Below are 27,476 nucleotides of genomic sequence, written 5' to 3'. Positions count from 1 at the left end.
TTGTAAACCTGAAAGGAGGAAGTATGTCACAACATAGAAAATACCGAGTCTGAACAGTGACACTATACATAGATCTACAGTCATCACTAGGAACACAGCATACCAGAATTACCTACAATCTTGGGTAGTACGTCAGTTACACTAGACGGCTCCCTCAGGAACATAAGTTACACTAGACAGGCTTGCAGACTGGCCTTCCGACGACCCATCGGAGTATGACAAAACTGGATCCACGGCGGGGCAGGGAGGAACATAGGGCCCTCCCACTGTACCACGCCTTGAAATAGCTTACAAGCTCTAAATATATTCTGTCACTGATTCGTGAACCTAGCAACCCAACAAGGGATCATGCCTTCCTCCCAATCATATCCTAAACAGATACCTCAGATCATCTACAGTAAGCCGACTGGCGTGGCCACCCGATTTGTCATCGCCAAAAGCAGAGTTCACCATGGCTCTCTTCTCCTCCTGTTAACAAATGCAGGCAAGACAATCACTAGGTCAGCTTCAAATACTTATGAAATCCTATTTGAAGTTTGCTTGTCCCAAATGGCAACAAAAAACATTCGCTAGTAAACCCGCATATTATTACCTGCAAAGCTAAAATACGATCTTCCACCGACTCTTTAATGGTTAGACGAGAGACAGTGACAGCACGAGTCTGCCCAATTCTATGTGCTCTATCAATTGCCTGGTCCTCAGCATAAGGATTCCACCAAAGATCAAGGAGAATTACATGGCAAGCAGCAACCATATTTAGACCGAGATTACCTGCTTTCAGTGACATTATCATAACTCTAACCTGAAAAATGAAGACATTCATCAGAATAGTAGCAGGTGATGGTCCACAAGTAGTAAAAGAGAAGAGCAAACAAAGACCTCTGGGTCAGTGTTAAAATCCTTCACTGCTTTATCTCTTGAATTGAGGGACATTGTTCCATCTAGTCTCCTGTACTGTATAAGATTGCTGTTCAGTGAAAGCTCCAGCAAATCCAGCATGCCAGTCCACTGAGAGAAGACGATGGCTTTCACCGGGGCTACTCGGCTTGGATTTGATTCTATAGTATCACTGTCTGTAAGGGCATGTGTGTTAATGATCTTATTCAGTATATCGACAGTTGCTTGTATCTTTGAGGAGATGTAACTGCTTTGACTGATAGAAGATAACTCATCATTTGCTGATGAACTTGCTGTTGCATAAGTGCCAGTCTTGCCTGACAGACAAATCTTTAATGTCCCGGATGAAAATACTGATTCAGTACTTAATATGTTTTTGCAATTAGGGGAGGGGCATGTGTTTTCATCAGTTGTTATCCGCTCGTATATACACTGATAGCAGAAAATATGACCACACATAGTCACAACAGCATCATCAGGTGTGTCCTGCAAAAAGCATGAGTTGCAATATTGCAGCCATTAGAATAAGAGCAAAACAATAAGCTACCATCAAAGCATAAATTAGTCAAGTTACTGCATTGTTGCATACACTGTATAAGAAAGATCATGGCAAAATGGGTGCATCCTGACCCAGGTTTCCAGCTCGGCTCCACACTTTAGCCCTGGATGCAAGACCCCCATGATGAGCAATGCCCAGCTTGGTTTTGCACGATCCCATAAAACATGTAGGCTTTAGCCAGTTCATGTGTTCAGCTACGATTCTTTATTGGTTCATGTCTTTAGCGACTCCATTATATGAGAAAATCTTATGCCAAGAGCATGAAATAAGAGAGGGGAGGCATATCTTAGTGCAAATCGTGGTTGAGTCCAACCATGATAACTTCCGAGATATGTCCACCCATGAAGGTTGGATGCACTTGATTCACAGGGACATGGATCATACAAGTGATATAACTTTCTAAAATAACACCTCACATGTTGGGAAAGTAAGAGAAAAGAAAGAACAGGTGAACTTCTAAATAATTACTTACACGGCAAACAGCACAAAGTGCTGATACTTCCAGCCTTGCAAGTAAATCTATTACCCTTTCCTTGGGAAGTTTCTTCGCCACCTCTATAGAACCATCGCCCTTAAATACAGACTGATGCCCCTTCACAAGAAGAGGATGATCACATGCCTGCCTAAGCCGCAACAACAATAAAAGGATATTGGCATAGTTTTGTTTGAGCGTTCCGGCAGCAGCGTATTCCTGAAACGGATAGACAAGTACATCACCAGTCATAAATTTCACTTCCAATCTAGTTCCCATAAGGGATGCAAATGTAATGCTTCTGCTGATCTAAAGAATGTCAACGTTTCAGAAATTATTGCCCACTTCAGCTTCCCTAGTAGATGTAAAACGATGGTGTGAATACAATGAAGAATTGTAGAAACGAACATTTCAAAAGGAAATTCTGAGGAAAGAGGTAGGAAAGCAAGCATCTTATAAATCTAGATCACGACAACGAAATTCTACATATATATGCCACTGGAAACAAGGAACATGCTACCAGTTTAGCAATTAAATAGTGCACAATTATAATACACCAAGGACATTTACGAAGTATATGGGCAAACAGCAAAGTTAAATATAAAGATTTAACCAACCTTGAACTGTTGCCGAGAACGTTCTTCCAGTGTCATATAAAAAGCTCGCTCCTCCTTTGTGAAATCTACCTTTTCCAGATTGATTATCTTTGGAGGTAAGTTTATGATCGGTTTTCCATTTATCATAGTTTCTACATAAAAAAGTAACATGAATCAACAGAGATTATGAGCAAATAGAAAATAGTCACGTCGACATGCGCTTGCAGATCTTCAAAGAAAGTGATACAATGTGAAATCCTACGGAAGTGCTTTCGGTGAATAGAAAAGAAGGTATAGGGTAATGAACACAAGTACCTAGCAATCTTAACACAAGTGCCCTAGTGTTTTTTCAAACTAAATTACCAAAGTCACATAACCTACTATCCTGTCTGTCATGCAACTCGAAGCTTCTGTTTTTCCACTGGTAACATGGTATATCAATTGATTATGAAGTAGCAGAACCAGAGAATCCTATCCCCAAAATATGTTCTTACCACATACAGAATAAGATATAACTCATCAAGTTTCCGTATAAATGAAAGATACTACATCCCATGGTCGGAATTACATTTGCTTGCAATGTCATCCAATTCATATTTGTACATGAGTACCTAAGCTCCATCGAGCCATATGTAATCCCTTCCACATATATGCATATATGGAATTGCAGGTAAATATATGCAGTAAATACATATTTTCCTCTCACCTTTCGTGCGACGGAGGAGAATTATCCTCAACACAGTTTGAAGTTTCTTATACCCATGAGCTGCATTTCTCGCAATTGGGTGCTTTATCATCGTAGAAAATGAGCTATATGTAGAATACGGATCATATTTCAAGAAACGAAAATAGCTGTAGAGCTCATCAATTGCATTCTGTATAGGTGTTCCTGATAAGCACCATCTCCTTTTCGCTCTTAGTCCACAGCAGCCTTTCGCCACTTGAGTCCGGAAATTTTTTATCGTCTGAGCTTCATCAAGAACAACCCGAAACCACCGTACCCGGGCAACTGGGCCACTGTCAAGGTCAATATCTGAATCCTTAAGTTTCTTCTTTCTTTTCTTGGACTTGCTTGGTTGTTTTTTCTTATTACCAGCAGAAGATTCTTCACCATTCTTTTGATCTGGGTCATCATCAGCATTCTGTTTAGGCACTTCATTCGCCACAATTGTGTACGTAGTGATAACAACATCATATTTTGCCAGCTCACTTGGATCTTTGGTCCTCGCACCACCATGGTAGACTAACACAGACAACTTATCATTTTCACTGACCTTGTCAGTCAATTCGTTAGCCCACTGCTTAAGAACACTAGCAGGGCATACTACTAAAGTACCAGCAGCTGGCCTTGTCATGGATCTCATTGTCGATGATGCAGATGATGTGCCTGTTTTAGTCTTCTTGCGTTCAACTTTGCTTTCAACCACTATATCCGGAACAGTATCCATGTGACTGATATATGGTTTAACACCACTTGTACTAGCTGATGTCGAAGATAAACCAGCATCTAGTTCCTTCTTGGGTTCAACGGGCATATACTGTTCTGCCTTATCAACAACAGCCACTGCCTCATCGTCTTCATCAAGGTTTAGTGCTTCGGATTTCAAAGGATCTGAATCAGCATGCATGAACTTAGACTGTTGAATCCTCTGTTTAAGTATAAGGGCAATTGTAGACACAGTCTTCCCAAGACCCTGTTACAAGAGAACTACTTAACTTTGAGAACAATAATATGATAAGAAGCAAGTATTTGTGGGAAGTTAGAAAATCAGAAATAACCTGATCATCTGCAAGAATTCCACCTGCACAATGTGAGCTATTCTCCTTCGATACCATCCAAGCTAATGCCATTTTCTTTCAAGCAGAAAAGGTACTTAAGTAAGATCATATACAGAACACAAGAAACTAATAAATAATTGGAATGTACATAACAAAGGAAATAGTTTGCTACACCCCATCGACTAAACCACCTCAAAATCTAGCATCGATCCATGCTTCGAGATTAGCATATTTTCATCATCTTCCTTGTTTTGCATCTTGATTTCACACCTTAACACTCAGTCGTACAGTGCCTAAAGCAATGATAATGCAGCCTAAATGTGACTACCACTTAATCATTGATTCATTTTCAATGTCTACCATGCATATAAATGGATTAGTGCAAGCTAATACTCCCTGCATCCATATATATAAGGCCAATTCCTATTGCAGTCTAGCTTGTTTAAGTTTGACCAAACTTCAACATCTACAACACCAAACTAGTATCACTAAATCTATCATGAAATATGTTTTCATAATATGATCACTGGATATAGATGTTGAGATTTTTTTTCTACAAACTTGGTCAAACTTAAACATGTTTGACTTATAACAATAGTAAGTGGCCTTGTACATGTAGACAGAGGGAGTACATGTTAGTTCATCATATGGAGTACAATGTTGCATCGTGTAGAGACATAAATATGTAAATCTCTACATGTGCTCTCGCAGTAGATACTAGAGGGATATGGCCCAGTGGAATAAAGAAACCATCAATCATATAAAAGATGGTGTACCTGGTGCTTAAGCAGCGATACTGACAAGACACCCTCAGGTAGATCATCCTCTGTTCCATCCCGACTAATATGCTGCATAACAAAATTTCAGAAACCATGTTACTCAAAATATGGAATCGGATGTAAGGGCAATAGCTAAAATAGATTATCACTATAACATATAATCCTAATTGGCGGCTAAATAAGAACATCAAATGCATATCCTCATTGGTAAGCCAAAATTAGCACTTACATAGGATGCAATAAAATAATACGAAATAATTTTAGAGAAGATTTGGAGCTCTGCAAATGCAATGGTAATGTATTACCAAATTATTCTGACTAACGTAAAAAAATGTAGCGCTATATTTATAAAAGTTTGATATTTATTCAATCAAACGGTTAGCATAGTATGCAACGATCTGTAAAGAAGAATGGAGGCTGGACTAGCATATTTTTGCAAAGTATCGGACAACTTTATAGATAGAGAGATGGACAAGTAGAAATGAATGAGTTATTGAATAGACTAACTTTCAATCACGAAAGCGTAAAGCACCAAGAAGTCCACTGAAGGATTCAATCCGTGCGACAGGAAAGGGGAGATAAATATCAGCATGCACATTGCATAATACCATGCAAAACTAAAAGTCTAAAACAGATACAACATGTGTTTTTTCTTCACAAAGATACTTTAAGAAACAATGGCACATGTCACATAAAGTAGCATCTCGTTACAGAGTATGATTTTGAGTTTTGACAAACTTGGATAATACATAACAAATAAATGATAGATACTATCAATTGTATTCTAATCGATCAAGCCAAGTCAACAATGCAATTCACAGAGCTCATCCAAGAAGAATAAATCTATTCTAGGTAACTGCTTCTGGAAAAAGCATCACATGATTAGCTGGGCAGGAAATGTATGTGATCTATGACTCAATGGACCAAAAGATGCATACCTGAAGAGCCTCTTGATATACTGCCCTCTCTTCCGAATCCAAAATTCTATTTTCTAGGTTTGGACGAGCTTGCATATCAAGATATGAAGGCAGCACCCTATGTGAACTGGGACCATCATATACATAGACATCATCTGGCAATTTAGAACAGGGAAAAACATTAGTGCTCCTGGAGAAATCTTGCATTCATTTACAATTTTTGATTGAATTAGACTAATCTGAGAATAGTTATACATACCATCGTCATCCTCCATGTTAACCTTCTGGGCGTTACTGACAGAGGAGCTTTGGCTTGGGAACCCTGAAGATGAAGGCTGCCCAATTTCCTTGGCAACATGTGTTCCCATCTTATTATCACCCAACCTTTGTGAATTTCCATTGGTAAACCGTGATGGGAGTAAGCGGGTGTCACTTGCAACATTTGGATGTGTAGATTTTGATGTGCTCCCATTGGAAAAAGATGGAGAAAGGAGCCCATTTTTATTGTCCTTGGCATCAACAGCCAAACCTGCACTACCACGTCTGCTGGAAGAGAGAGTGGCCCTTTCAGAATCGTGCCTTGGCCACACTTGCGAATTTGAACGTGGATAAGTCCTGTCCCCCGAACCTAATGTATAACGGGCTTTCTCGGCATCAATAGCACTGGCAAATGAAGATGGCAGAATTCTGTATTGTCCATTGCTGTTTTTGATAGCTCTAGAAGATGATGAAGGAGTGCTCTCTTCGTCCTGAAACATGACTGATTTCCCTTCACCATTCTCGCCAGGCGTGACGTTTGGAGAAGCAGGGTCGTCAGAGTCAAAATCAAAATCAAAATCAGAATCACTGTCCGATATGTCAATGACATTATCATTATCGTTATTCATACTGCCAGCAAGCATGTGCACCACGTCCGTGCCTTCAGGACTCCACTGTCCTTAAGATCACAAACTGTGCATGCATCAACAAAGATCAGATCACAGCATGTTAGCCAACCGTTCGGAATACAAATGAAAAGGGCACTCGAGTTATTCTCGCTTGACCTGCAAGAGGATCACACAAAACTGCAGCTGAGTACATATCATGCAACGAGGCACAGCACAGGAATAACAGCGCGCAAATGTTTGAGGAGCTATTTTCGCGAGAAACCCTCCACAACGTCACATGCATGCTTTATGGTTTTGCGAGTGGTCATATAGAATTCCTCCGCATTATCAAATAAATAGGAATAAACGTAGTATACCAGATTGTTTATTTTATAGCAACACATCAATTGGCAATTATAGAAAAATTCTGAACTCAGAAGACGGTTCACTCGAGCGACTTTGTCCATCAGTTTGGTTCTAATAATGGATCGATCAAACCCTAAGTGAGTGCAGTATTAGGATACACGAGGGCTAGGTCTACACGGAGAATCGTAGTGGACTGAACATGCCATTTCAACCCCGGAAAGCGGGGAGGACTCTGCACGAACGCGCAACGCCGCCGAATCCTCCGGATCAACCAATCTTCCATCTCAGACACACCAAACCCCACGCCCTAAAACGAGTCGAGGCAACCCGATCCCAGACCGCGAAGGTCCCAATCAGGGGCGGGCAACCAAACAGCGGCGTCGACTTCAAGTGAAATAAGAAGAACAACCCTCGTGGCGGGGGGGGAGGCCACTACACGGGAACCCCAGCAGAAAGGCGCACCTCTCGGGAACCAGGCGAATCTCCGCGGGATCGGCCCTCGCGGCGCGCGATTTGGCGGCGGAGGAGGAGGAGCGGTGGGCGTCGTGCCTGGCTGGCGGCGGTGGAGGGTTTGGGCCGGGGAGGTCGCCTTGGAGTTCCCGGGAGGAGGAAGGGGAGGGGAGAGACGGCACGGACAGGTGGAGAAGCGGCCTCGCGGAGGCGGAGGAAGGAAAGCGCTGTTGGTTGGGTCTGTCCTGGTCAGGCCGTGTCCGATTTTTTGTTTTTCACATGGAACACTCTCTATACTCATGCATTGCCACGAAATAAAGAAAATAGAAGACAACATTGTTTAATTTATCCCTCTTCTTGGCACATTGTTTAAACTTCAGCAAATAAAAAATGGTTTTTTTTAAACAGAGGAGCGCCCTAGAAGGACCTCGAACTTTTCATTAAAATAACAGAGGAGGTACAAATATATTACAAAGGACCCCATAGAAAGAGAAAAACACACATAGGTCCCTAGCTTTTGTAGGAAAGACCTTGCTAAAAGATCGGAGATTACAATCTAGTCCCTCCTCTTCTCCCCTGCGGAGCAGCAAACGCAGCTCGCTGCAGCCATGGACGACGGCGGGGACAGGACCACTTGCCATCGGCCTGGCAAAGCTCCCAGCGACTGCGTCGATGAAGGGCCTCCAAAAGGAGGTAAAAAACTTGTCGGAGCACACCGGCGTTGAAGAGACCATCTTGGTCAAAGAAATCAGTGCCCAGATCATGAGCGCTTCAGATAAGCTCCATGAATAAAAAGATCTTGAACCCCAATGCTGCTTCAGAAAATCACCTGGATCACGGCGCCACGACAGCAGGGATACCAGCCAACCATCAAACCCAAGATTACTGCCACGAATCTGGGGATGTAGGCAGAGATGAGGTCGACGGCGACAGATTTGAGCACTTGCTGGAGCAGCTTCAAGAGCCTCCACTTTATTGCAGCAAGAAGAGGTGGGGATGGAAAGGGCAAGATCCGCCGAAGCAGAATCCCGCCATGGATGCGGCATCAAGGTAGTAGCATGAGATCCACCGATGCTCTTCTCCGTTCCAAGATCAAATCGAAGAACGGAAGTAGATGCATCACCAGATCCGGATATAACCACATCTTTATTCGACGGGGAGAGGCTAATAACTACAGAAGCTAAACCTAGAAGAAGCCAGACCTCTCTCCCACCCACCGTCGGCCACCGTGGCCGCCGGCGGCGAGGGGGAGAGAGGCCGGCAGAGGGAGAAGGGAAAGGAAGGCTCAAGAAGAGCAAGTCTCCACATGGGTACTGTAGTGCAGCGAGAGCTAGGAGGGGGGAAAGTCCCACTTTCCTCAATTAATAAAAAAATGGTTGTTCCGTGCTACAACAGATAACAGATGTTCACATATTAGACGAAGAGGGCATGACCACAAGAATCTAAAGGTACTAGTACGCACGTCAAAATTTTAAGTCATGGATCCAAAGTTTGTTAAATTTCAAAAGAGTCACATAATCCCTTGAAAAATTGTAATATCCCAGGTTTAGAGACGATCGAGGGGTAGAATTTAGTATGGGATGTGCATTGCATCGTAAAACCTGGGGAAATTTCGCATTTTTCTTGAAAAACTGCATCAAAGAGGGACAAGTTTCTCTCTCGACACCACACAGGATTTGGGTTTCGAGAGTGCGATAAACTTGAACCTATGTAGTCATCACTTAGGGTTTTCGAGAAGAGAGGGGAACAATTCTTTCTCAACTTGAGTTGCATGATTGAATTCAAACAAGTTATGTTTGAAATTCAAATTCAAACATCAATCAAAAATATTATAATTCAAAAATATGGATAATTCAATTGAATAAATAAGAATACAAAACAATAGAGTATATAATTAAAGCTCATTAGAGAAAATCTTGAGCTTTATTGATTCACACACATAATACATTGTCATTTACAATATCCAAATGAAATTATGAATATTACAACTCTTTACAGAAATGAATAAATAGAAAGGAAAAATTAAAAGAATTACATGGATGTATAGTATTCTAAACTACAAAAGTAAATCTTCATGATTTGCTTGATCACCACTTGAATGATCTTCACTTGATCATTTCATTCATTCCTGTAAACCAAAAACATCAAAATGAAATATGGATTAGGCCAAGTGGCTTTGCCACTTGGCAGGTTAGATAATAAGGAAATTGGGAGGATAATATCAACTCTGCCGAGCTGAGCATGCCCAAGCCCAAGTTCCAACAAGTGCATACACAGGCAGCTCACAAGGCTAGCTGCATGCCTCACAGCACACACATACCAGGGAAGAGGAACCCAGGAAATGCACTGTTGTCGACCAAGGAAGTGAGGATAGAGCAGGTATAAAACCTTTTCACCAGCAAACCCTAAGATCCCATCGACAGGATCATCACAAGGGTAAGAACAGCAAGAACAGGAAGAATAGCCAGAGCTATTCAACCCATCCAAAATCACAAACTTCTCCATAACAGTTCCATCAGGAACTGTGCTGTTGAGCAAGCCACAAGGAGTAGATCATCACAAGCCAGCAGGAGGAGCAGGGCAAGCTCTGATCATCCAACAGAAGCAAATCCTCTACATCAGCAAATTAATCTAGGAGCTGGAGTGAGGTATTGATGTCTACGGGAGCTTCTATTCTTGTAGACAGTGTTGGGCCTCCAAGAGCAGAGATTTGTAGAACAGCAGCAAGTTTCCCTTAAGTGGATCACCCAAGGTTTATCGATCTCAGGGAGGAAGAGGTCAAAGATATCCCTCACATGCAACCCTGCAACCACAAAGCAAGAAGTCTCTTGTGTCCCCAACACACCTAATAGGTGCACTAGTTCGGCGAAGAGATAGTGAAATACAGGTGGTATGAATATATATGAGCAGTAGCAACGGCACCAGAAAAGTGCTTTGCCCATGACTGGCGTGTAGTTGATGGTGGTAATATTGCAGGCAGTAGAAACACAGTAGAACAGTAAACAAGCAGCGATAGCAGTATTTAGGAACAAGGCCTAGGGATTATACTTTCACTAGTGGACACTCTCAACATTGATCACATAACAGAATAAATAGATGCATACTCTACACTCTCTTGTTGGATGATGAACACCACTTGTGTAGGATTACACGAACCCTCAATGCCGGAGTTAACAAGCTCCACAATATTCAATGTTCATATTTAAATAACCTTAGAGTGCAAGATAGATCAACATAACCAAATAGATCACATCAATACCATCATAGTAATAGTTAACTTCACAATCCATAAGAGATCACGATCATAAACTACGCCAAGAACTACATGATGCACACACTGTCCACATTACACCATGCAGGAGGAATAGAATACTTTAATAACATCACTAGAGTAGCACATAGATGATAGTGATACAAAACTCATATGAATCTCAATCATGTAAGGCAGCTCATGAGATCATTGTATTGAAGTACATAGGAGAGAGATTAACCACATAGCTACCGGTACAGCCCCGAGCCTCGATGGAGAACTACTCCCTCCTCATGGGAGACAGCAGCGTTGATGGAGATGGCGGTGGTGTCGATGGAGGAGCCTTCCGGGGGCACTTCCCCGTCCCGGCGGCGTGCCGGAACAGAGACTCCTGTCCCCCAGATCTTGGCTTCGCAATGGCGGCGGCTCTGGAAGGTTTCTCGTACCGTGGCTTTTTCGTGTCGAGGTTTTAGGTCGAGGGGGCTTAAATAGGCGAAGAGGCGGCGTCGGAGGGTCAACGAGGCGACGTCACCACAGGGGGGCGCGGGCCACCCCTGGGCCGCGCCGGCCTATCATCTGGGGGCCCTGTGTCCCCTCTCTGGCGGCTCTCGGGTGTTCTGGATGCTTCCGGGGATTCTAAGATGCTGGGCGTTGATTTCGTCCGATTCCGAGAATATTTCCTTACTAGGATTTCTGAAACCAAAAACAGCAGAACAAAGAATCGGCCCTTCGGCATCTCGTCAATAGGTTAGTTCCGGAAAACGCATAATAATGTCATAAAATGTACATAAAACATGTAGATATCATCAATAATGTGGCATGGAACATAAGAAATTATCGATACGTCGGAGACGTATCAGCATCCCCAAGCTTAGTTCATGCTCGTCCCGAGCAGGTAAACGATAACAAAGATAATTTCTGGAGTGACATGCCATCATAACCTTGATCATACTATTGTAAGCATATGTAATGAATGCAGCGATCCAAACAATGGTAATGCATGAGTAAACAAATGAATCATAAAGCAAAGACTTTTCATGAATAGTACTTTCAAGACAAGCATCAATAAGTCTTGCATAAGAGTTAACTCATAAAGCAATAAATTCATAGTAGAGGTATTGAAGCAACACAAAGGAAGATGAAGTTTCAGCGGTTGCTTTCAACTTGTAACATGTATATCTCATGGATATTGTCAACATAGAGTAATATAACAAATGCAATATGCAAGTATGTAGGAATCAATGCACAGTTAACACAAGTGTTTGCTTCTAAGATAGAAGGAAATGGGTAAACTGACTCAACATAAAAAGTAGAAGAATGGCCCTTCGCAGAGGGAAGCAGGGATTAAATCATGTGCTAGAGCTTTTTAAGTTTTGAAATCATATAGAGAGCATAAAAGTAAAGTTTTGAGAGGTGTTTGTTGTTGTCAACGAATGGTAATGGGTACTCTAACTACCTCGCCAACCAGACTTTCAAGAGCGGCTCCCATGAAGGACGTTATTTCTACCAGCAAGGTAGATCATCCCTCTTCTCTTTTGTTTACACATGTACTTTAGTTTTTATTTATTTATGGGTGACACTCCCCCCCAACCTTTGCTTACACAAGCCATGGCTAACCGAATCCTCGGGTGTCTACCATCAATCTCATACCATGGAGGAGTGTCTATTTGCAAAATTAAGTTGCTTACTGATGAGTCAGAGCAAAGCATGTGAAGAGAATTATTAATGAAGTTAATTAATTGGGGCTGGGAACCCCATTGCCAGCTCTTTTTGCAAAATTATTGGATAAGCGGATGTGCCACTAGTCCATTATGAAAGTCTGTCAAGAGTAAATGACAAGGTTGAAAGATAAACACCACATACTTCCTCATGAGCTATAAAACATTAACACAAATTGAGAAGCATTTTCAAGGTTTAAAGGTAACACATAAAGCAATTTACTTGGAATGGCGGAGAAATACCATGTAGTAGGTAGGTATGGTGGACACAAATGGCATAGTGTTTCGCTCAAGGATTTGGATGCACGAGAAGTATTTCCTCTCAATACAAGGCTTAGGCTAGCAAGGTTATTTGAAACAAACACAAGGATGAACCGGTGCAGCAAAACTCACATAAAAGACATATTGTAAACATTATAAGACTCTACACCGTCTTCCTTGTTGTTCAAACTCAATACTAGAAATTATCTAGACTTTAGAGACCAAATATGCAAACCAAATTTTAGCATGCTCTATGTATTTCTTCATTAATAGGTGCAAAGTATATGATGCAAGAGCTTAAACATGAGCACAACAATTGCCAAGTATCACATTATCCAAGACATTTTACCAATACTACATGTGGCATTTTCCGTTTCCAACCATATAACAATTAACGAAGCAGTTTCAACCTTCGCCATGAAAATTAAAAGCTAAGAACACATGTGTTCATATGAACCAGCGGAGCGTATCTCTCTCCCACACAAGCATTTATTCAAACAAAAACAAAAATAGAAACAAACAAACAGACGCTCCAAGTAAAGTACATAAGATGTGACCGAATAAAAATATAGTTTCAAGAGAAGGAACCTGATAATTTGTCGATGAAGAAGGGGATGCCTTGGGCATCCCCAAGCTTAGATGCTTGAGTCTTCTTGAAATATGCAGGGATGAACCACCGGGGCATCCCCAAGCTTAGACTTTTCACTCTTCTTGATCGTAGTATATCATCCTCCTCTCTTGACCCTTGAAAACTTCCTTCACACCAAACTCGAAACAAACTCTTTAGAGGGTTAGTGCATAATCAAAATTCACATATTCAGAGGTGACACAATCATTCTTAACACTTCTGGACATTGCCCAAAGCTACTGGAAGTTAATGGAACAAAGAAATCCATCCCACATAGCAAAAGAGGCAATGCGAAATAAAAGGCAGAATCTGTCAAAACAGAACAGTCTGTAAAGACGAATTTTAAAGGGGCACCAGACTTGCTCAAATGAAAATGCTCAAATGGAATGAAAGTTGCGTACATATCTGAGGATCACTCACGTAAATTGGCATAATTTTCTGAGTTACCTACAGAGAATTTTGCCCAGATTCGTGACAGCAAAGAAATCTGTTTCTGCGCAGTAATCCAAATCTAGTATGAACCTTGCTATCAAAGACTTTACTTGGCATAACAATGCAATAAAATAAGATAAGGAGAGGTTGCTACGGTAGTAACAACTTCCAAGACACAAATATAAAACAAAGTACTGTAGCAAAATAACACATGGGTTATCTCCCAAGAAGTTCTTTCTTTATAGCCATTAAGATGGGCTCATCAGTTTTAATGATGCACTCGCAAGAAATAGTATTTGAGGCAAAAGAGAGCATCAAGAAGCAAATTAGAAACACATTTAAGTCTAACATGCTTCCTATGCATAGGAATCTTGTAAATAAACAAGTTCAAGAAGCATAATGCAACAAGCATAGGAAGATAGAACATGTGTAGCTTCAAAAATTTCAGCACATAGAGAGGTGTTTTAGTAACATGAAAATTTCTACAACCATATTTTCCTCTCTCATAAAGATTTTCAGTAGCATCATGAGCAAACTCAACAATATAACTATCACATAAAGCATTTTTATCATGAGTCTCATGCATAAAATTATTACTCTCCACATAAGCATAATCAATTTTATTAGTTGTAGTGGGAGCAAATTCAACAAAGTAGCTATCATTATTATTCTCATTATCAAATATAGGAGGTATATTGTAATCATAATCAAATTCATCCTCCATAACAGGTGGCACCATAAGACTACTATCATTATAATCATCATAAATAGGAGGTAAAGTATCATCAAAGTAAATTTCCTCCTCAATGCTTGGGGGACTAAAAAGATCATGCTCATCAAAACCAGCTTCCCCAAGCTTAGAATTTTCCATATCATTAGCAACAATGGTATTCAAAGTATTCATGCTAACATGTTCCATGGGTTTTTTAATTTTCGGATCAAACCATCCATGTCTTAAATCAGGAAATAGAATAAGAAGCTCATTGTTGTCCATTATGCCTTACTAGTGTAAACAAGAAACAAAAAGATGCAATTGCAGGATCTAAAGGAAATAACTTCGAGCACTCACACAATGGCGCCAGAAAAGTACTATTACCTGGAACCGAAGTATGAGTGCCTTTTACCTTTCCTCCCCAGCAACGGCGCCAGAAAAGTGCTTGATGTCTACGGGAGCTTCTATTCTTGTAGACAGTGTTGGGCCTCCAAGAGCAGAGGTTTGTAGAACAGCAGCAAGTTTCCCTTAAGTGGATCACCCAAGGTTTATCGATCTCAGGGAGGAAGAGGTCAAAGATATCCCTCTCATGCAACCCTGCAACCACAAAGCAAGAAGTCTCTTGTGTCCCCAACACACCTAATAGGTGCACTAGTTCGGCGAAGAGATAGTGAAATACAGGTGATATGAATATATATGAGCAGTAGCAACGGCACCAGAAAAGTGCTTTGCCCAGGACTGGCGTGTAGTTGATGGTGGTAATATTGAAGGCAGTAGAAACACGGTAGAACAGTAAACAAGCAGCGATAACAGTATTTAGGAACAAGGCCTAGGGATTATACTTTCACTAGTGGACACTCTCAACATTGATCACATAACAGAATAAATAGATGGATACTCTACACTCTCTTGTTGGATGATGAACACCACTTGTGTAGGATTACACGAACCCTCAATGCCGGAGTTAACAAGCTCCACAATATTCAATGTTCATATTTAAATAACCTTAGAGTGCAAGATAGATCAACATAACCAAATAGATCACATCAATACCATCATAGTAATAGTTAACTTCACAATCCATAAGAGATCACGATCATAAACTACGCCAAGAACTACATGATGCACACACTGTCCACATTACACCATGCAGGAGGAATAGAATACTTTAATAACATCACTAGAGTAGCACATAGATGAATAGTGATACAAAACTCATATGAATCTCAATCATGTAAGGCAGCTCATGAGATCATTGTATTGAAGTACATAGGAGAGAGATTAACCACATAGCTACCGGTACAACCCCGAGCCTCGATGGAGAACTACTCCCTCCTCATGGGAGACAGCAGCGTTGATGGAGATGGCGGTGGTGTCGATGGAGGAGCCTTCCGGGGGCACTTCCCCGTCCCGGCGGCGTGCCGGAACAGAGACTCCTGTCCCCCAGATCTTGGCTTCGCAATGGCGGCGGCTCTGGAAGGTTTCTCGTACCGTGGCTTTTTCATGTCGAGGTTTTAGGTCGAGGGGGCTTAAATAGGCGAAGAGGCGGCGTCGGAGGGTCAACGAGGCGACGTCACCACAGGGGGGCGCGGGCCACCCCTGGGCCGCGCCGGCCTATCATCTGGGGGGCCTGTGTCCCCTCTCTGGCGGCTCTCGGGTGTTCTGGATGCTTCCGGGGATTCTAAGATGTTGGGCGTTGATTTCGTCCGATTCCGAGAATATTTCCTTACTAGGATTTCTGAAACCAAAAACAGCAGAAAACAAAGAATCGGCCCTTCAAAGATCTCGTCAATAGGTTAGTTCCGGAAAACGCATAATAATGACATAAAGTGTACATAAAACATGTAGATATCATCAATAATGTGGCATGGAACATAAGAAATTATCGATACGTCGGAGACGTATCAGGTATACACAGATGATCATGAGCAAGCACTTGTTTTGCTCATAAATAAGCATATGCATACAGCATAGAAACCAAAAAGGGTAGAAAACCATGTTTGTATCATCACTTGGTTGCTAAGCCATTTGGTGCAAGCAAACTTGAGAGCAGCCACCAGGAAATCATCCCAAGGGAACATTTGGTTGTGTCAACACAGTGACACAACCGAAGAAATCCAGCATGAACTTTATCCTATCTAGCTAACCAGATTCATCAAGCACCTACAGCTAGCTAAGCCATCAGAATAAGGACATTAATTTGTCCATTCTCTTTTCAACATCAAATATCCCAGCAGCCCATGGATGACCACTAGAAATATTGCACATAAGCATACACACAAGGGGTAGGAGCAACCATATCTAGCAGGCCAAGCTCTGCTAAGGTCACAACAACTACCTAGCCCACAGAAAAGCCCACTGAAGAAGCATATCATCACCCAACAGGGTTCAGCATGAGCTAGGTGAATTTACTAGGATGTTGCCTAGAGGGGGAGTGAATAGGCGGTGTACAAAAACTTCTACTTGAGAGCTAAACTAGGAGGAATAAAACTACACATGTGTTTACTAGTTTAGCTCAAAGCCTATCAACAAGGGGTTTGCCTAAGAGCACCAACAACCTATGCTAGCATGATGAGCAACAAGGTGATAACAAGCTAGGTATAGCATCAAGCATGATAGATATCACAATGTAAAGCGCATAGTTAAAGGAGCTTGGGTTGAGAAGTAACCGGTGCACGAGGAGACGATGATGTATCCCGAAGTTCACACCCAAGGGTGCTACGTCTCCGTTGGAGCGGTGTGGAGTGAAAGAACATCTATCATATTATGTTTTGTGTGTTTGATGTCAATGTATGTGATACACTAATGTTTGTCTAAGTGGTACAGGGATTATATATATACATTTATATGTGTGTTGGATGTGGTCAGTTCTGTCAAAAAGAAGCAGCAAAAAGATCATCAGGCTGGATAATCCGGGCCGGATATTTCCAAAATATCCGGCCCCCAGTTTTCGGCTAAGGACTTGAGGTTTTGTGGCTCAGTATGCTTCTGGATAGGGGCCGGACATTTGCCCGGATATTGTCCCGGTTTTGTCCCAGGGCCGGATTATCCGGGCCGGACATTTCCGAAATATCCGGGGCCCTCGAAAATGGCTAAGGACTTGGAGAAAAGCAAGTCAGGATAGAGGCCGGATATTTGGCCGGACATTCTCCCGGTTTTGTACTTGAGGCCGGATTATCCGGGGGGCGGATTATCCGGCCCTTACTTAGGCCGGAATATCCGGCCCCCCGGAAGCCCCAACGGCTGGATTTTGGGGAGGGGTATTTATACCCCTCTTCTTCTTCCTTCCTCCTTTGCTCAATCATTGCACAAGAAATCTGCCAAGCTTCACCTCCATTAGAGCCACCTCAAGAAACACAAGATTTGCAAGATCTCCTTCCTCCCCCAACCAAAGCTCTTGATCTTTGGAGATTCGAAGGAGAAGACACCGATCTACATCCTCACCAAAGCGTTTTTCATTTCCCCCTCATTTGTTTGAGGGATCTCATGCTAGTGTTCCTATTTGGTTCCCTAGTTGATTTGTGTTGATGTGCTGTTGTTGATTGTTGTATTGTTACAGATTTGGGAGCCTCCAATTCAGTTGTGGATGTGTGCCCCAAGAACCTTATAAAGGCCCGGTTTCCGCCTCGAGGAAATCCCTTAGTGGAAGTGGGCTAGGCCTTCGTGGCGTTGCTCACCGGAGATCTGAGTGAAGCATTCGTGGCTGTTGGTTTGGCTTTCGTAGCAACCACACTCCTCCAAACGTAGACGTACCTTCTTGCAAAGGAAGGGAACTACGGGAATCATCTCCGTGTCATCGCATGCTCCACTCTCGGTTACCTCTATCCTATTCTATCTCTTATATTGCGTAGCTATATCTTGCTTAGTTGCTTATCTTGTCATATAGGTAAATTCACTTAGTTGCATATCGAGAGAATTTACCTTTGTGCCAAGCCTAAATCGAAAAAGAACTAAAAATTGGTTAGCACCTATTCACCCCCCCCCCTCTAGGTGCGGCATACGATCCTTTCAATTGGTATCAGAGCCTCGGCTCTTATTTCGGGCTTAACTGCCTAAGAGTATGCCGGACGATGGACCTATGGAAGGGGAGGCTAAGATGGTCACCATGGATGATTTCGACTCGTTGAGATCATCCATGGAAGCTCAAATGGAAAGCATGAGAAAGATGATTTCCGAGATTTCGACTCCGCCCCGTCCCGTGTCTACCATTGCATCTCCTAGAGGAACTAGTGGAGGTGAGAGCTACAATCGAGTGGCTCCTCCTTTTCTATCTCCCGATATACCGGTTCCTCACCCTCATATAAACATTCGAGGCGACCCACCTAAGTTTTCCTTTAATGATTACGATACTTGGCAATTTGAGTTTAGCTCTCATGTTCGCAGTGCCTACAATGAACTTTGGAGAATCATCGTGGAAGGCTTCAAGCCTTACAACCCCGACAAGTTGACTAGAAGAGAAGCGTTTGATAGTCAACTCAACAACACCGCCTTGCACATGATTCAAACTAGTGTGGGGACAAAGGAGTTGTCTCGTGTTCGGCACTTCACCACCGCCAGGGAAGCTTGGGATGGTTTGGCCGCGAGTTGCATTGGAAGTGAGAGCACAAGAAGGAACAAGTATAATGCTCTTCGGAATAAAGCCGAAGGATTCATGAGGCTACCAGATGAAGATCATGAAGACATGTATGGAAGACTTCTCACCGTTGCCGGTGCCTTCCGGAATGTTGGTGCCACTCACATTGATGACTCTTGGATCAAGGAAAAGTACATTGATTGCATGATGTCGTTTGAGCCTATTGATGTCAAGACTCTTGTCGGTAGAGAATGCTATGCCTCTCTCACCTCTCAACAAGCCGTGCACGAGATGCAAGCTCTCAAGGTGCTTGAGCAAAACTCTCATGATTCTCGCAATCGTGCTCTTGGGATGTCAAAAGGGTCCAACCTTGCCTTGGTGGTCAACTCCGTGGAAGAAGTGATTCCTCAAGAATCTTATAGGGCATCTTGGAGCATGGTCTATCCGGAAGACTTGGAACACCACTACCATGACCACATGGCGTTCCATGCAAACACCTTATGGATTGATCCATCCAAGGCCAAAGAAGACAACATAAGAAGAAACAACTCAAGGGGTCCCTCAAGCTCGGGCCCAAGAACAAGATCTTGCTACAATTGCAATGACAAGCGCCATTTCATTGCCGAATGTCCCTATGAGAATAGGGAGACTCATGGTGGAAGGCTCATCCCCAAGGACAAGAGCAAAGACTCAAAGGGCAAGTATTCAAAGCCCCCCAACAAGAAATTCTATAACAAGAACAAGAAGGGCAAAAGGCCCTCAAGGATTGTGCTAGTGACTAAAGAAGAATACTCTTCCGATGAGATTGAAAGTGCTAGTGATGATGAAGAGGAAAGCTCAAGAGAAGTGGCCGCCATTGTCACTACCAACATTCCCTCTTCCTCTCTCTTTGATTCACCCAATGAGAACCCTCAATTCAAGAATGCACATTGCTTCATTGCAAGGTCCACCTTGGACACATCTATTGTGCTATCAACTCAAGGAGAGTATACCTCCGGAGATGAAGATGTTGATGATGAAGAAGATGCAAACTCAAATGGATTGGTTGCTCTTGCCTCCCTCTCCACTAACTCGTCATCAACAAGTAAATCTCCCAATGAGGTCATTCATGTGGAGGAAGAAAGTTTCCTCATGGCTAAATCTTTCGAGGTACCATCTCCTACCCCCTCTATACCTAACACTTCAAATGATTTAGGGGTTGATCTTGCTAGTCTAGTGAAACAAGAAATGCTAGAGTTTGATGATTTCATTCTTAACCTACAAGGTAACACTAAGAAGCATGTTTCAAGTCTCATGGTTCGTATAGCTCAACTAAATGGTACTCTTGAGAAAAAGTGCCAAATAGAAAGAGAAGACTCTCTAGAAATACATGCTCTTAAAAATGCTCTTGAGGAATGTCAAGAAACTATAGCATCTCTTGAAGAGAGGCTAGAAAATCTTGAAGAACCTCAAGATAAACTTAACAAGCTCACTAAAGCTAGAGATCTTGCTAGAGCTAAGACTAAAGTGCTTATAAAGGAAAAGGCCAAATTTGGTGTTGATCATGAGAAACTTGTGAAGGATCTAGATGAACTAGACAAGGCTCACAAAGCCTTGAAGAGTGAATACTCTCTCCTCTCTGAGTCTTATGAGCAACTTCAAATTAGGCTTGCTTCATATGACATACCTAGTACCTCTACTCCCTCATGTGATCATGCAAATATTATTGAGGAAAATGCTAGGTTGAAGGATGAACTTGCTAAGGCCTCCTCTCCCCAAAGTAAACTTTCCTTGGATGATCTTTTGAGTAAGCAAAGGTCAAACAATGGGAAGGAGGGACTTGGCTATAATGCCAAGGCTAAAAAGGCAAATAAGAAAAAGGCCAAGCTCGCACATGAGAAAGTCACCACTAATGGTGAAACCCCAAAGGGCAAAACCATTAATGATGATGGTGCGAGAATTGATAACCCTCACTATGTTCTCTTTAAAGATTATTATGGTGATGTTTATGCTAAATATGTTGGTCCATATGATGGTTATGTTGCTTGGTCTATTTGGGTCCCAAAGACCCTTGTTGCTAACAAAAGAGGACCCATTGAAAAATGGGTACCTAAATCCAAGAATTGATCTCATGTAGGACTATGCCGTCGGAGGGTCAAAATGGGTACTTGATAGTGGATGTACAAGTCATATGACCGGCGGCAAGAACCTCGTCAAGGAGTTGAGGCCCAACATAAATAGTATCACTGTCTCCTTTGGCGATAATTCTACATCCGAGGTATTGGGTTTTGGCAAGGTTGTGGTTGCACACAACATTACACTTGTGGATGTCATGCATGTCAAAACCCTTGGTTACAATTTGCTTTCCGTTTCCGCCCTTGGCAAGATGGGTTTCGCCGTCTTTATTGATAATGATATTGTGGTCCTCTTGTGGAGCAAGACTCTAAAAGTCGCTTTCGTTGGGTATCGCGAACACAACTTGTATGTGGTGGAATTTTCGGGGACCACCACGACAAGTGCGATGTGCCTATTCGGAAAGGCATACGTGGGTTGGTTGTGGCATCACCGCCTAGCCCATGTCAACATGAGAACTTTGCAAAGTCTCCACAAGGGGAACCATATTGTGGGACTAATGGAAAATGTGTCTTTTGCCAAAGATCGTGTTTGTAGGGCTTGTGTTGAAGGCAAAATGCATGACTCTCCGCATCCAAGCAAGACCATTATCTCTTCCAAGAGGATCTTGGAGCTCCTTCATGTGGATCTCTTTGGTCCCGTTACTCATGCAAGTCTTGGTGCGAAGAAACATTGCTTGGTGATTGTTGATGACTACTCAAGATACACTTGGGTCTACTTTCTCAAGACGAAAGATGAGACTCAACAAATATTCATTGACTTTGCTACCGAGGTGCAACGCCAACACAACCTCCTCATTATGTCAATAAGAAGTGACAACGGCTCCGAGTTCAAGAACTATACACTCAATGACATTCTTAGTGATGAGGGGATTCGACATCAATATTCCGCTACTTACACCCCTCAACAAAATGGTGTTGCGGAGAGGAAGAACCGGACTCTTATGGATATGGCAAGGTCTATGATGGCGGAGTATAAATCCCGCTATAACTTTTGGGCCAAAGCCATCTCCACCGCTTGTCACTCCTCTAACCGGCTCTATCTCCGCAAGGGCTTGAACAAGACTCCATATGAAATACTCACCGGGAACAAGCCTAACATCTCATACTTCAAGGTGTTCGGGTGTAAGTGTTTCTACAAAATCAAAGGGGTTCGTTTATCTAAATTTGCTCATAAAGCTTTGGAGGGTATATTTGTTGGTTACGGTGCCGAATCTCACACTTATAGAATCTTTGATATAGCCTCCGGGATTATCATCGAATCGTGTAGTGTGAAGTTCGAAGAAAATGATGGCTCCCAAGTGGGGCAAGTTGATGTATGTGCAGGTGATGAAATACCTCAAGATGCCATTGAAGGAGATATGCCCTAGAGGCAATAATAAAGTGGTTATTATTTATATCTTTATGTTTATGATAAATGTTTATATATCATGCTAGAATTGTATTAACCGAAACATTAGTACATGTGTGATATGTAGACAAACAAGAAGTCCCTAGTATGCCTCTTAAACTAGCTTGTTGATTAATGGATGATTAGTTTCATAATCATGAACATTGGATGTTATTAATAACAAGGTTATGTCATTGTGTGAATGATATAATGGACACACCCAATTAAGCGTAGCATAAGATCTCGTCATTAAGTTATTTGCTATAAGCTTTCGATACATAGTTACCTAGTCCTTATGACCATGAGATCATGTAAATCACTTATACTGGAAAGGTACTTTGATTACACCAAACACCACTGCGTAAATGGGTGGCTATAAAGGTGGGATTAAGTATCCGGAAAGTATGAGTTGAGGCATATGGATCAACAGTGGGATTTGTCCATCCCGATGACGGATAGATATACTCTGGGCCCTCTCGGTGGAATGTCGTCTAATGTCTTGCAAGCATATGAATGAGTTCATAAGAGACCACATACCACGGTATTTAGTAAAGAGTACTTGTCGAGACGAGGTTGAACAAGGTATAGAGTGATACCGAAGATCAAACCTCGGACAAGTAAAATATCGCGAGACAAAGGGAATTGGTAATATATGTGTATGGTTCATTCGATCACTAAAGTCATCGTTGAATATGTGGGAGCCATTATGGATCTCCAGATCCCGCTATTGGTTATTGGTCGGAGTGAGTACTCAACCATGTCCGCATAGTTCTCGAACCGTAGGGTGACACACTTAAAGTTGGATGTTGAAATGGTAGCACTTGAATTATGGAATGGAGTTCGAATATTTGTTCGGAGTCCCGGATGAGATCCCGGACATCACGAGGAGTTCCGGAATGGTCCGGAGAATAAGATTCATATATAGGATGTCATTTTATGTGAAATAAAATGTCGCGGAAGGTTCTATGGAAGGTTCTAGAAGGTTCTAGAAAAGTCCGGAAGAAACCACCAAGGAAGGTGGAGTCCACAAGGGACTCCACCTCCATGGCCGGCCAGCCCTAGATGGGGTGGAGTCCCAAGTGGACTCCACCATAGGGGGCCGGCCACCCCCCCACATGGGAGGTGGGAATCCCACCTTTGGGTGGGAGTCCTAGTTGGGCTAGGTTTCCCCCCTCCTATGGAAGGTTTTGGTTTCGGGTCTTATTCGAAGACTTGGACACCAACACTTGGGATCCACCTATATAATGAGGGGCCAAGGGAGGGGGCAGGCCTAGCCCTAGACCACTAGCTTGCCGCGCCCCATAGAGTGGCCGGCCACCCCTCCCAAACCCTAGCCGCCCCCCTCTCCTCCATATTGCCCGCGTAGCTTAGCGAAGCTCCGCCGGACTTCTTCACCGCCACCGACACCACGCCGTCGTGCTGTCGGATTCAAGAGGAGCTACTACTTCCGCTGCCCGCTGGAACGGGGAGGTGGACGTCGTCTTCATCAACAACCGAACGTGTGACCGAGTACGGAGGTGCTGCCCGTTCGTGGCGCCGGAACCGATCGTGATCAAGATCTTCTACGCGCTTTTGCAAGCGGCAAGTGATCGTCTACCGCAGCAACAAGAGCCTCATCTTGTAGGCTTTGGAATCTCTTCAAGGGTGAGACTCGATACCCCCTCGTTGCTACCGTCTTCTAGATTGCATCTTGGCTTGGATTGCGTGTTCGCCGTAGGAAAATTTTTGTTTTCTATGCAACGTTATCCTACAGTGGTATCAGAGCCATGTCTATGCATAGATGGTTGCACGAGTAGAACACAATGGTTTGTGGGCGTTGATGCTCTTGTTATCTTTAGTTTGAGTACTTTGCATCTTTATGGCATAGTGGGATGAAGCGGCTCGGACTAACTTTACATGACCGCGTTCATGAGACTTGTTCCTCGTTCGACATGCAACTTGTATTGCATAAGAGGCTTTGCGGGTGTCTGTCTCTCCTACTATAGTAAAGATTCAATTTACTCTTCTATTGAAAACATTAGTATCAACGTTGTGGTTCATGTTCGTAGGTAGATTAGATCTCTCTCGAAAACCCTAAACCACGTAAAATATGCAAACCAAATTAGAGACGTCTAACTTGTTTTTGCAGGGTTTGGTGATGTGATATGGCCATAATGTGATGATGAATATGTATGAGATGATCATTATTGTATTGTGGCAACCGGCAGGAGCCTTATGGTTGTCTTTAAATTTCATGTTGAGTAGTATTTCAAAGTAGTTGTAATAGTTGCTACATGGAGGACAATCATGAAGACGGCGCCATTGACCTTGACGCTATGCCGACGATGATGGAGATCATGCCCGAAGATGATGGAGATCATATCTGTGCTTTGGAGATGAAGATCAAAGGCGCAAGAACAAAAGGGCCATATCATATCACATATGAACTGCATGTGATGTTAATCCTTTTTATGCATCTTATTTTGCTTAGATCGCGACGGTAGCATTATAAGATGATCCCTCACTAAAATCTCAAGATAATAAAGTGTTCATCCTTAGTAGCACCGTTGCCAAGTCTTGTCGTTTCGAAGCACCTCGTGATGATCGGGTGTGATAGATTCAATAAGTACATATAACGGGTGCAAGACAGTTTTGCACATGCGGATACTAAGGTGGCCTTGACGAGCCTAGCATGTACAGACATGGTCTCGGAACACGTGATACCGAAAGGTAGAGCATGAATCATATGGTTGATATGATGAACACTTTGAGTGTTCGCCATTGAAATCACACCTTTTCTCGTGATGATCGGGTTTAGGTGCGGTGGATTTGGTTCGTGTGATCACTAAGACAATGCGAGGGATATTGTTTTGAGTGGGAGTTCACTTAGGTTTTTAATTATGTTGAATTAAAATTTGAACTCAATTTGTCATAAACTTAGTCTAAACTATTGCAAATATAAGTTGTAGAGATGGCGTCCCCAATCAATTTTAATCAGTTCCTAGAGAAAGAGAAACTTAAGAGCAACGGTAGCAACTTCACCGACTGGTTCCGTCATGTGAGGATCTTCCTCTACGGCGGAAATCTGCAATTTGTGCTTGATGCACCGCTAGGTGACCCTCCTGAGAAGATGAATCCGATGAAGTAAAAGCTGTTTACGCGTCTCGGAAAGGTCGGTACTCTGAAGTTCAGTGTGCCATCCTGTGCGATCTGGAATCCGATCTTCAAAAACGTTTTGAGCACCATGATCCTCATGAGTTGATGAATGAGCTGAAAGCTATATTCGAGACTCATGCGGCGATGGAATGCTATGAAGCATCGAAACATTTCTTGGTGTATGATGGAAGAAGGCAGCTCCGTTAGTGAGCACATGCTCGCCATGACCGGGCATGCGAAGAAACTCGATGACTTGGGAATAGTGATTCCTAACAGATCGGGATTAATCGTGTCCTTCAATCACCGCCACCAAGTTACAAGAACTTTGTGATGAACTACAATATGCGAACATGAACAAGGAGTTACCTGAACTTTTTGGCATGCTAAAAGCTGCTGAGATTGAGATCAAGAAAGAGCACCAAGTGTTGATGGTCAACAAGACCACCGGTTTCAAGAAACAGGGGCAAGTCTAAGGGAAAATTCAAGAAGGGTGGCAAGAAAGCTGCCACGCCTCCTATGAAACCTAAGAACGGCCCTAAGCCCGATCTTGAGTGCTATTACCGCAAGGAGAAGGGACACCGGAAGCGTAATTGCTCCAAGTATCCGGCTGATCTGAAGAGCGGCCTTGTCAAGAAGAAGAAAGAAGGTATATTTGATATACATGTTATAGATGTTCATTTCACTTGGTTCTCGTTCTAGTACACGGGTATTTGATACCGGTTCGGTTGCTCATATTTGTAACTCGAAACAGAACTAAAGAATAAACGACAACCGCTGAAAGATGAAGTGACGATGCGCGTTGGAAACGGATCCAAGGTCAATGTGATCGCAGTCGGCACACTTCCTCTACATCTACCTTCGGGATTAGTTTTAAGCCTAAATAATTGCTATTATGTACTGCGTTGAGCATGAACATTATATCTGGATCTTGTTTAATGCAAGACGGTTATTCATTCAAGTCTGAGAATAATGGTTGTTCTATTTTTATGAATAATATCTTTTATGGTCGAGCACCACAAAAGAATGGCTTATTTCTATTAGATCTCGATAGTAGTGATACGCATATACATAACATTGATGCTAAGCGAATTAAACTTAATGATAATTCTACTTATATGTGGCACTGTCGTCTTGGTCATATTGGAGTGAAACGCATGAAGAAACTCCATACTGATGGATTACTTGAATCACTTGACTTTGAGTCACTTGATAGATGCGAAGCATGTCTAATGGGTAAAATGACAAAGACTCCATTTTACGGTATGATGGAGCGAGCTGCGACTTATTGGAAATCATACATACAGATGTATGTGGACCAATGAGCGTAGCATCGCGCGGTGGTTATCGTTATGTTCTAACCTTCACAGATGATCTGAGTAGATATGGGTATATCTATTTCATGAAACATAAATCCGAAACTTTCGAAAAGTTTAAGGAATTTCAAAGTGAAGTAGAAAATCAACATAACAAGAAGATCAAATTTCTACGATCTGATCGTGGAGGTGAATATCTGAGTTATGAGTTTGGCATGCATTTAAAGAAATGCGGAATACTTTCACAATTGACACCGCCGGAACACCTCAAC

General features: G+C 42.5%; 1 protein-coding gene across 2 annotated transcripts; it reads right to left on the bottom strand.

Moving 5' to 3' along the window:
- Positions 1 to 7,935, bottom strand: LOC127314683 (helicase-like transcription factor CHR28). 2 transcript variants are annotated; one of them, XM_051345194.2, is made up of 11 exons: positions 7,694 to 7,935; positions 6,259 to 7,042; positions 6,021 to 6,154; positions 5,080 to 5,151; positions 4,304 to 4,378; positions 3,231 to 4,218; positions 2,546 to 2,676; positions 1,929 to 2,147; positions 880 to 1,383; positions 593 to 802; positions 1 to 468 (listed from the first exon to the last, which is right to left on the bottom strand). In XM_051345194.2, the coding sequence occupies exons 2-11, from the start codon at positions 6,899 to 6,901 to the stop codon at positions 364 to 366; spliced, it is 3,081 nt and encodes a 1,026-aa protein (XP_051201154.1). In that variant the 5' UTR covers positions 6,902 to 7,042; positions 7,694 to 7,935; the 3' UTR covers positions 1 to 363. The 2 variants fall into 2 exon arrangements, with proteins under 2 accessions (XP_051201154.1, XP_051201155.1); XM_051345195.2 differs by having other exon boundaries at positions 6,259 to 6,950.
- Between the last annotated feature and the right edge of the window lie 19,541 nt (positions 7,936 to 27,476).

The sequence above is a fragment of the Lolium perenne genome, chromosome 7, assembly GCF_019359855.2.
Source record: "Lolium perenne isolate Kyuss_39 chromosome 7, Kyuss_2.0, whole genome shotgun sequence".
Lineage (NCBI taxonomy): Eukaryota > Viridiplantae > Streptophyta > Magnoliopsida > Poales > Poaceae > Lolium > Lolium perenne.
This window is presented reverse-complemented; position numbering and strand designations above follow the sequence as displayed.

Bases quoted from the DNA above. Each gene is read 5' to 3' on its own strand.
- LOC127314683 (XM_051345194.2), bottom strand. From the start codon at position 6,901: ATGCTTGCTGGCAGTATGAATAACGATAATGATAATGTCATTGACATA. The intron at 4,219-4,303 runs GTTATTTCTGAT...CTCTTGTAACAG, and splicing joins GAATTCTTGCAGATGATCAG to GGTCTTGGGAAGACTGTGTC. The intron at 1,384-1,928 runs GTAAGTAATTAT...TGCTTTTTGCAG, and splicing joins CACTTTGTGCTGTTTGCCGT to GACACACCTGATGATGCTGT.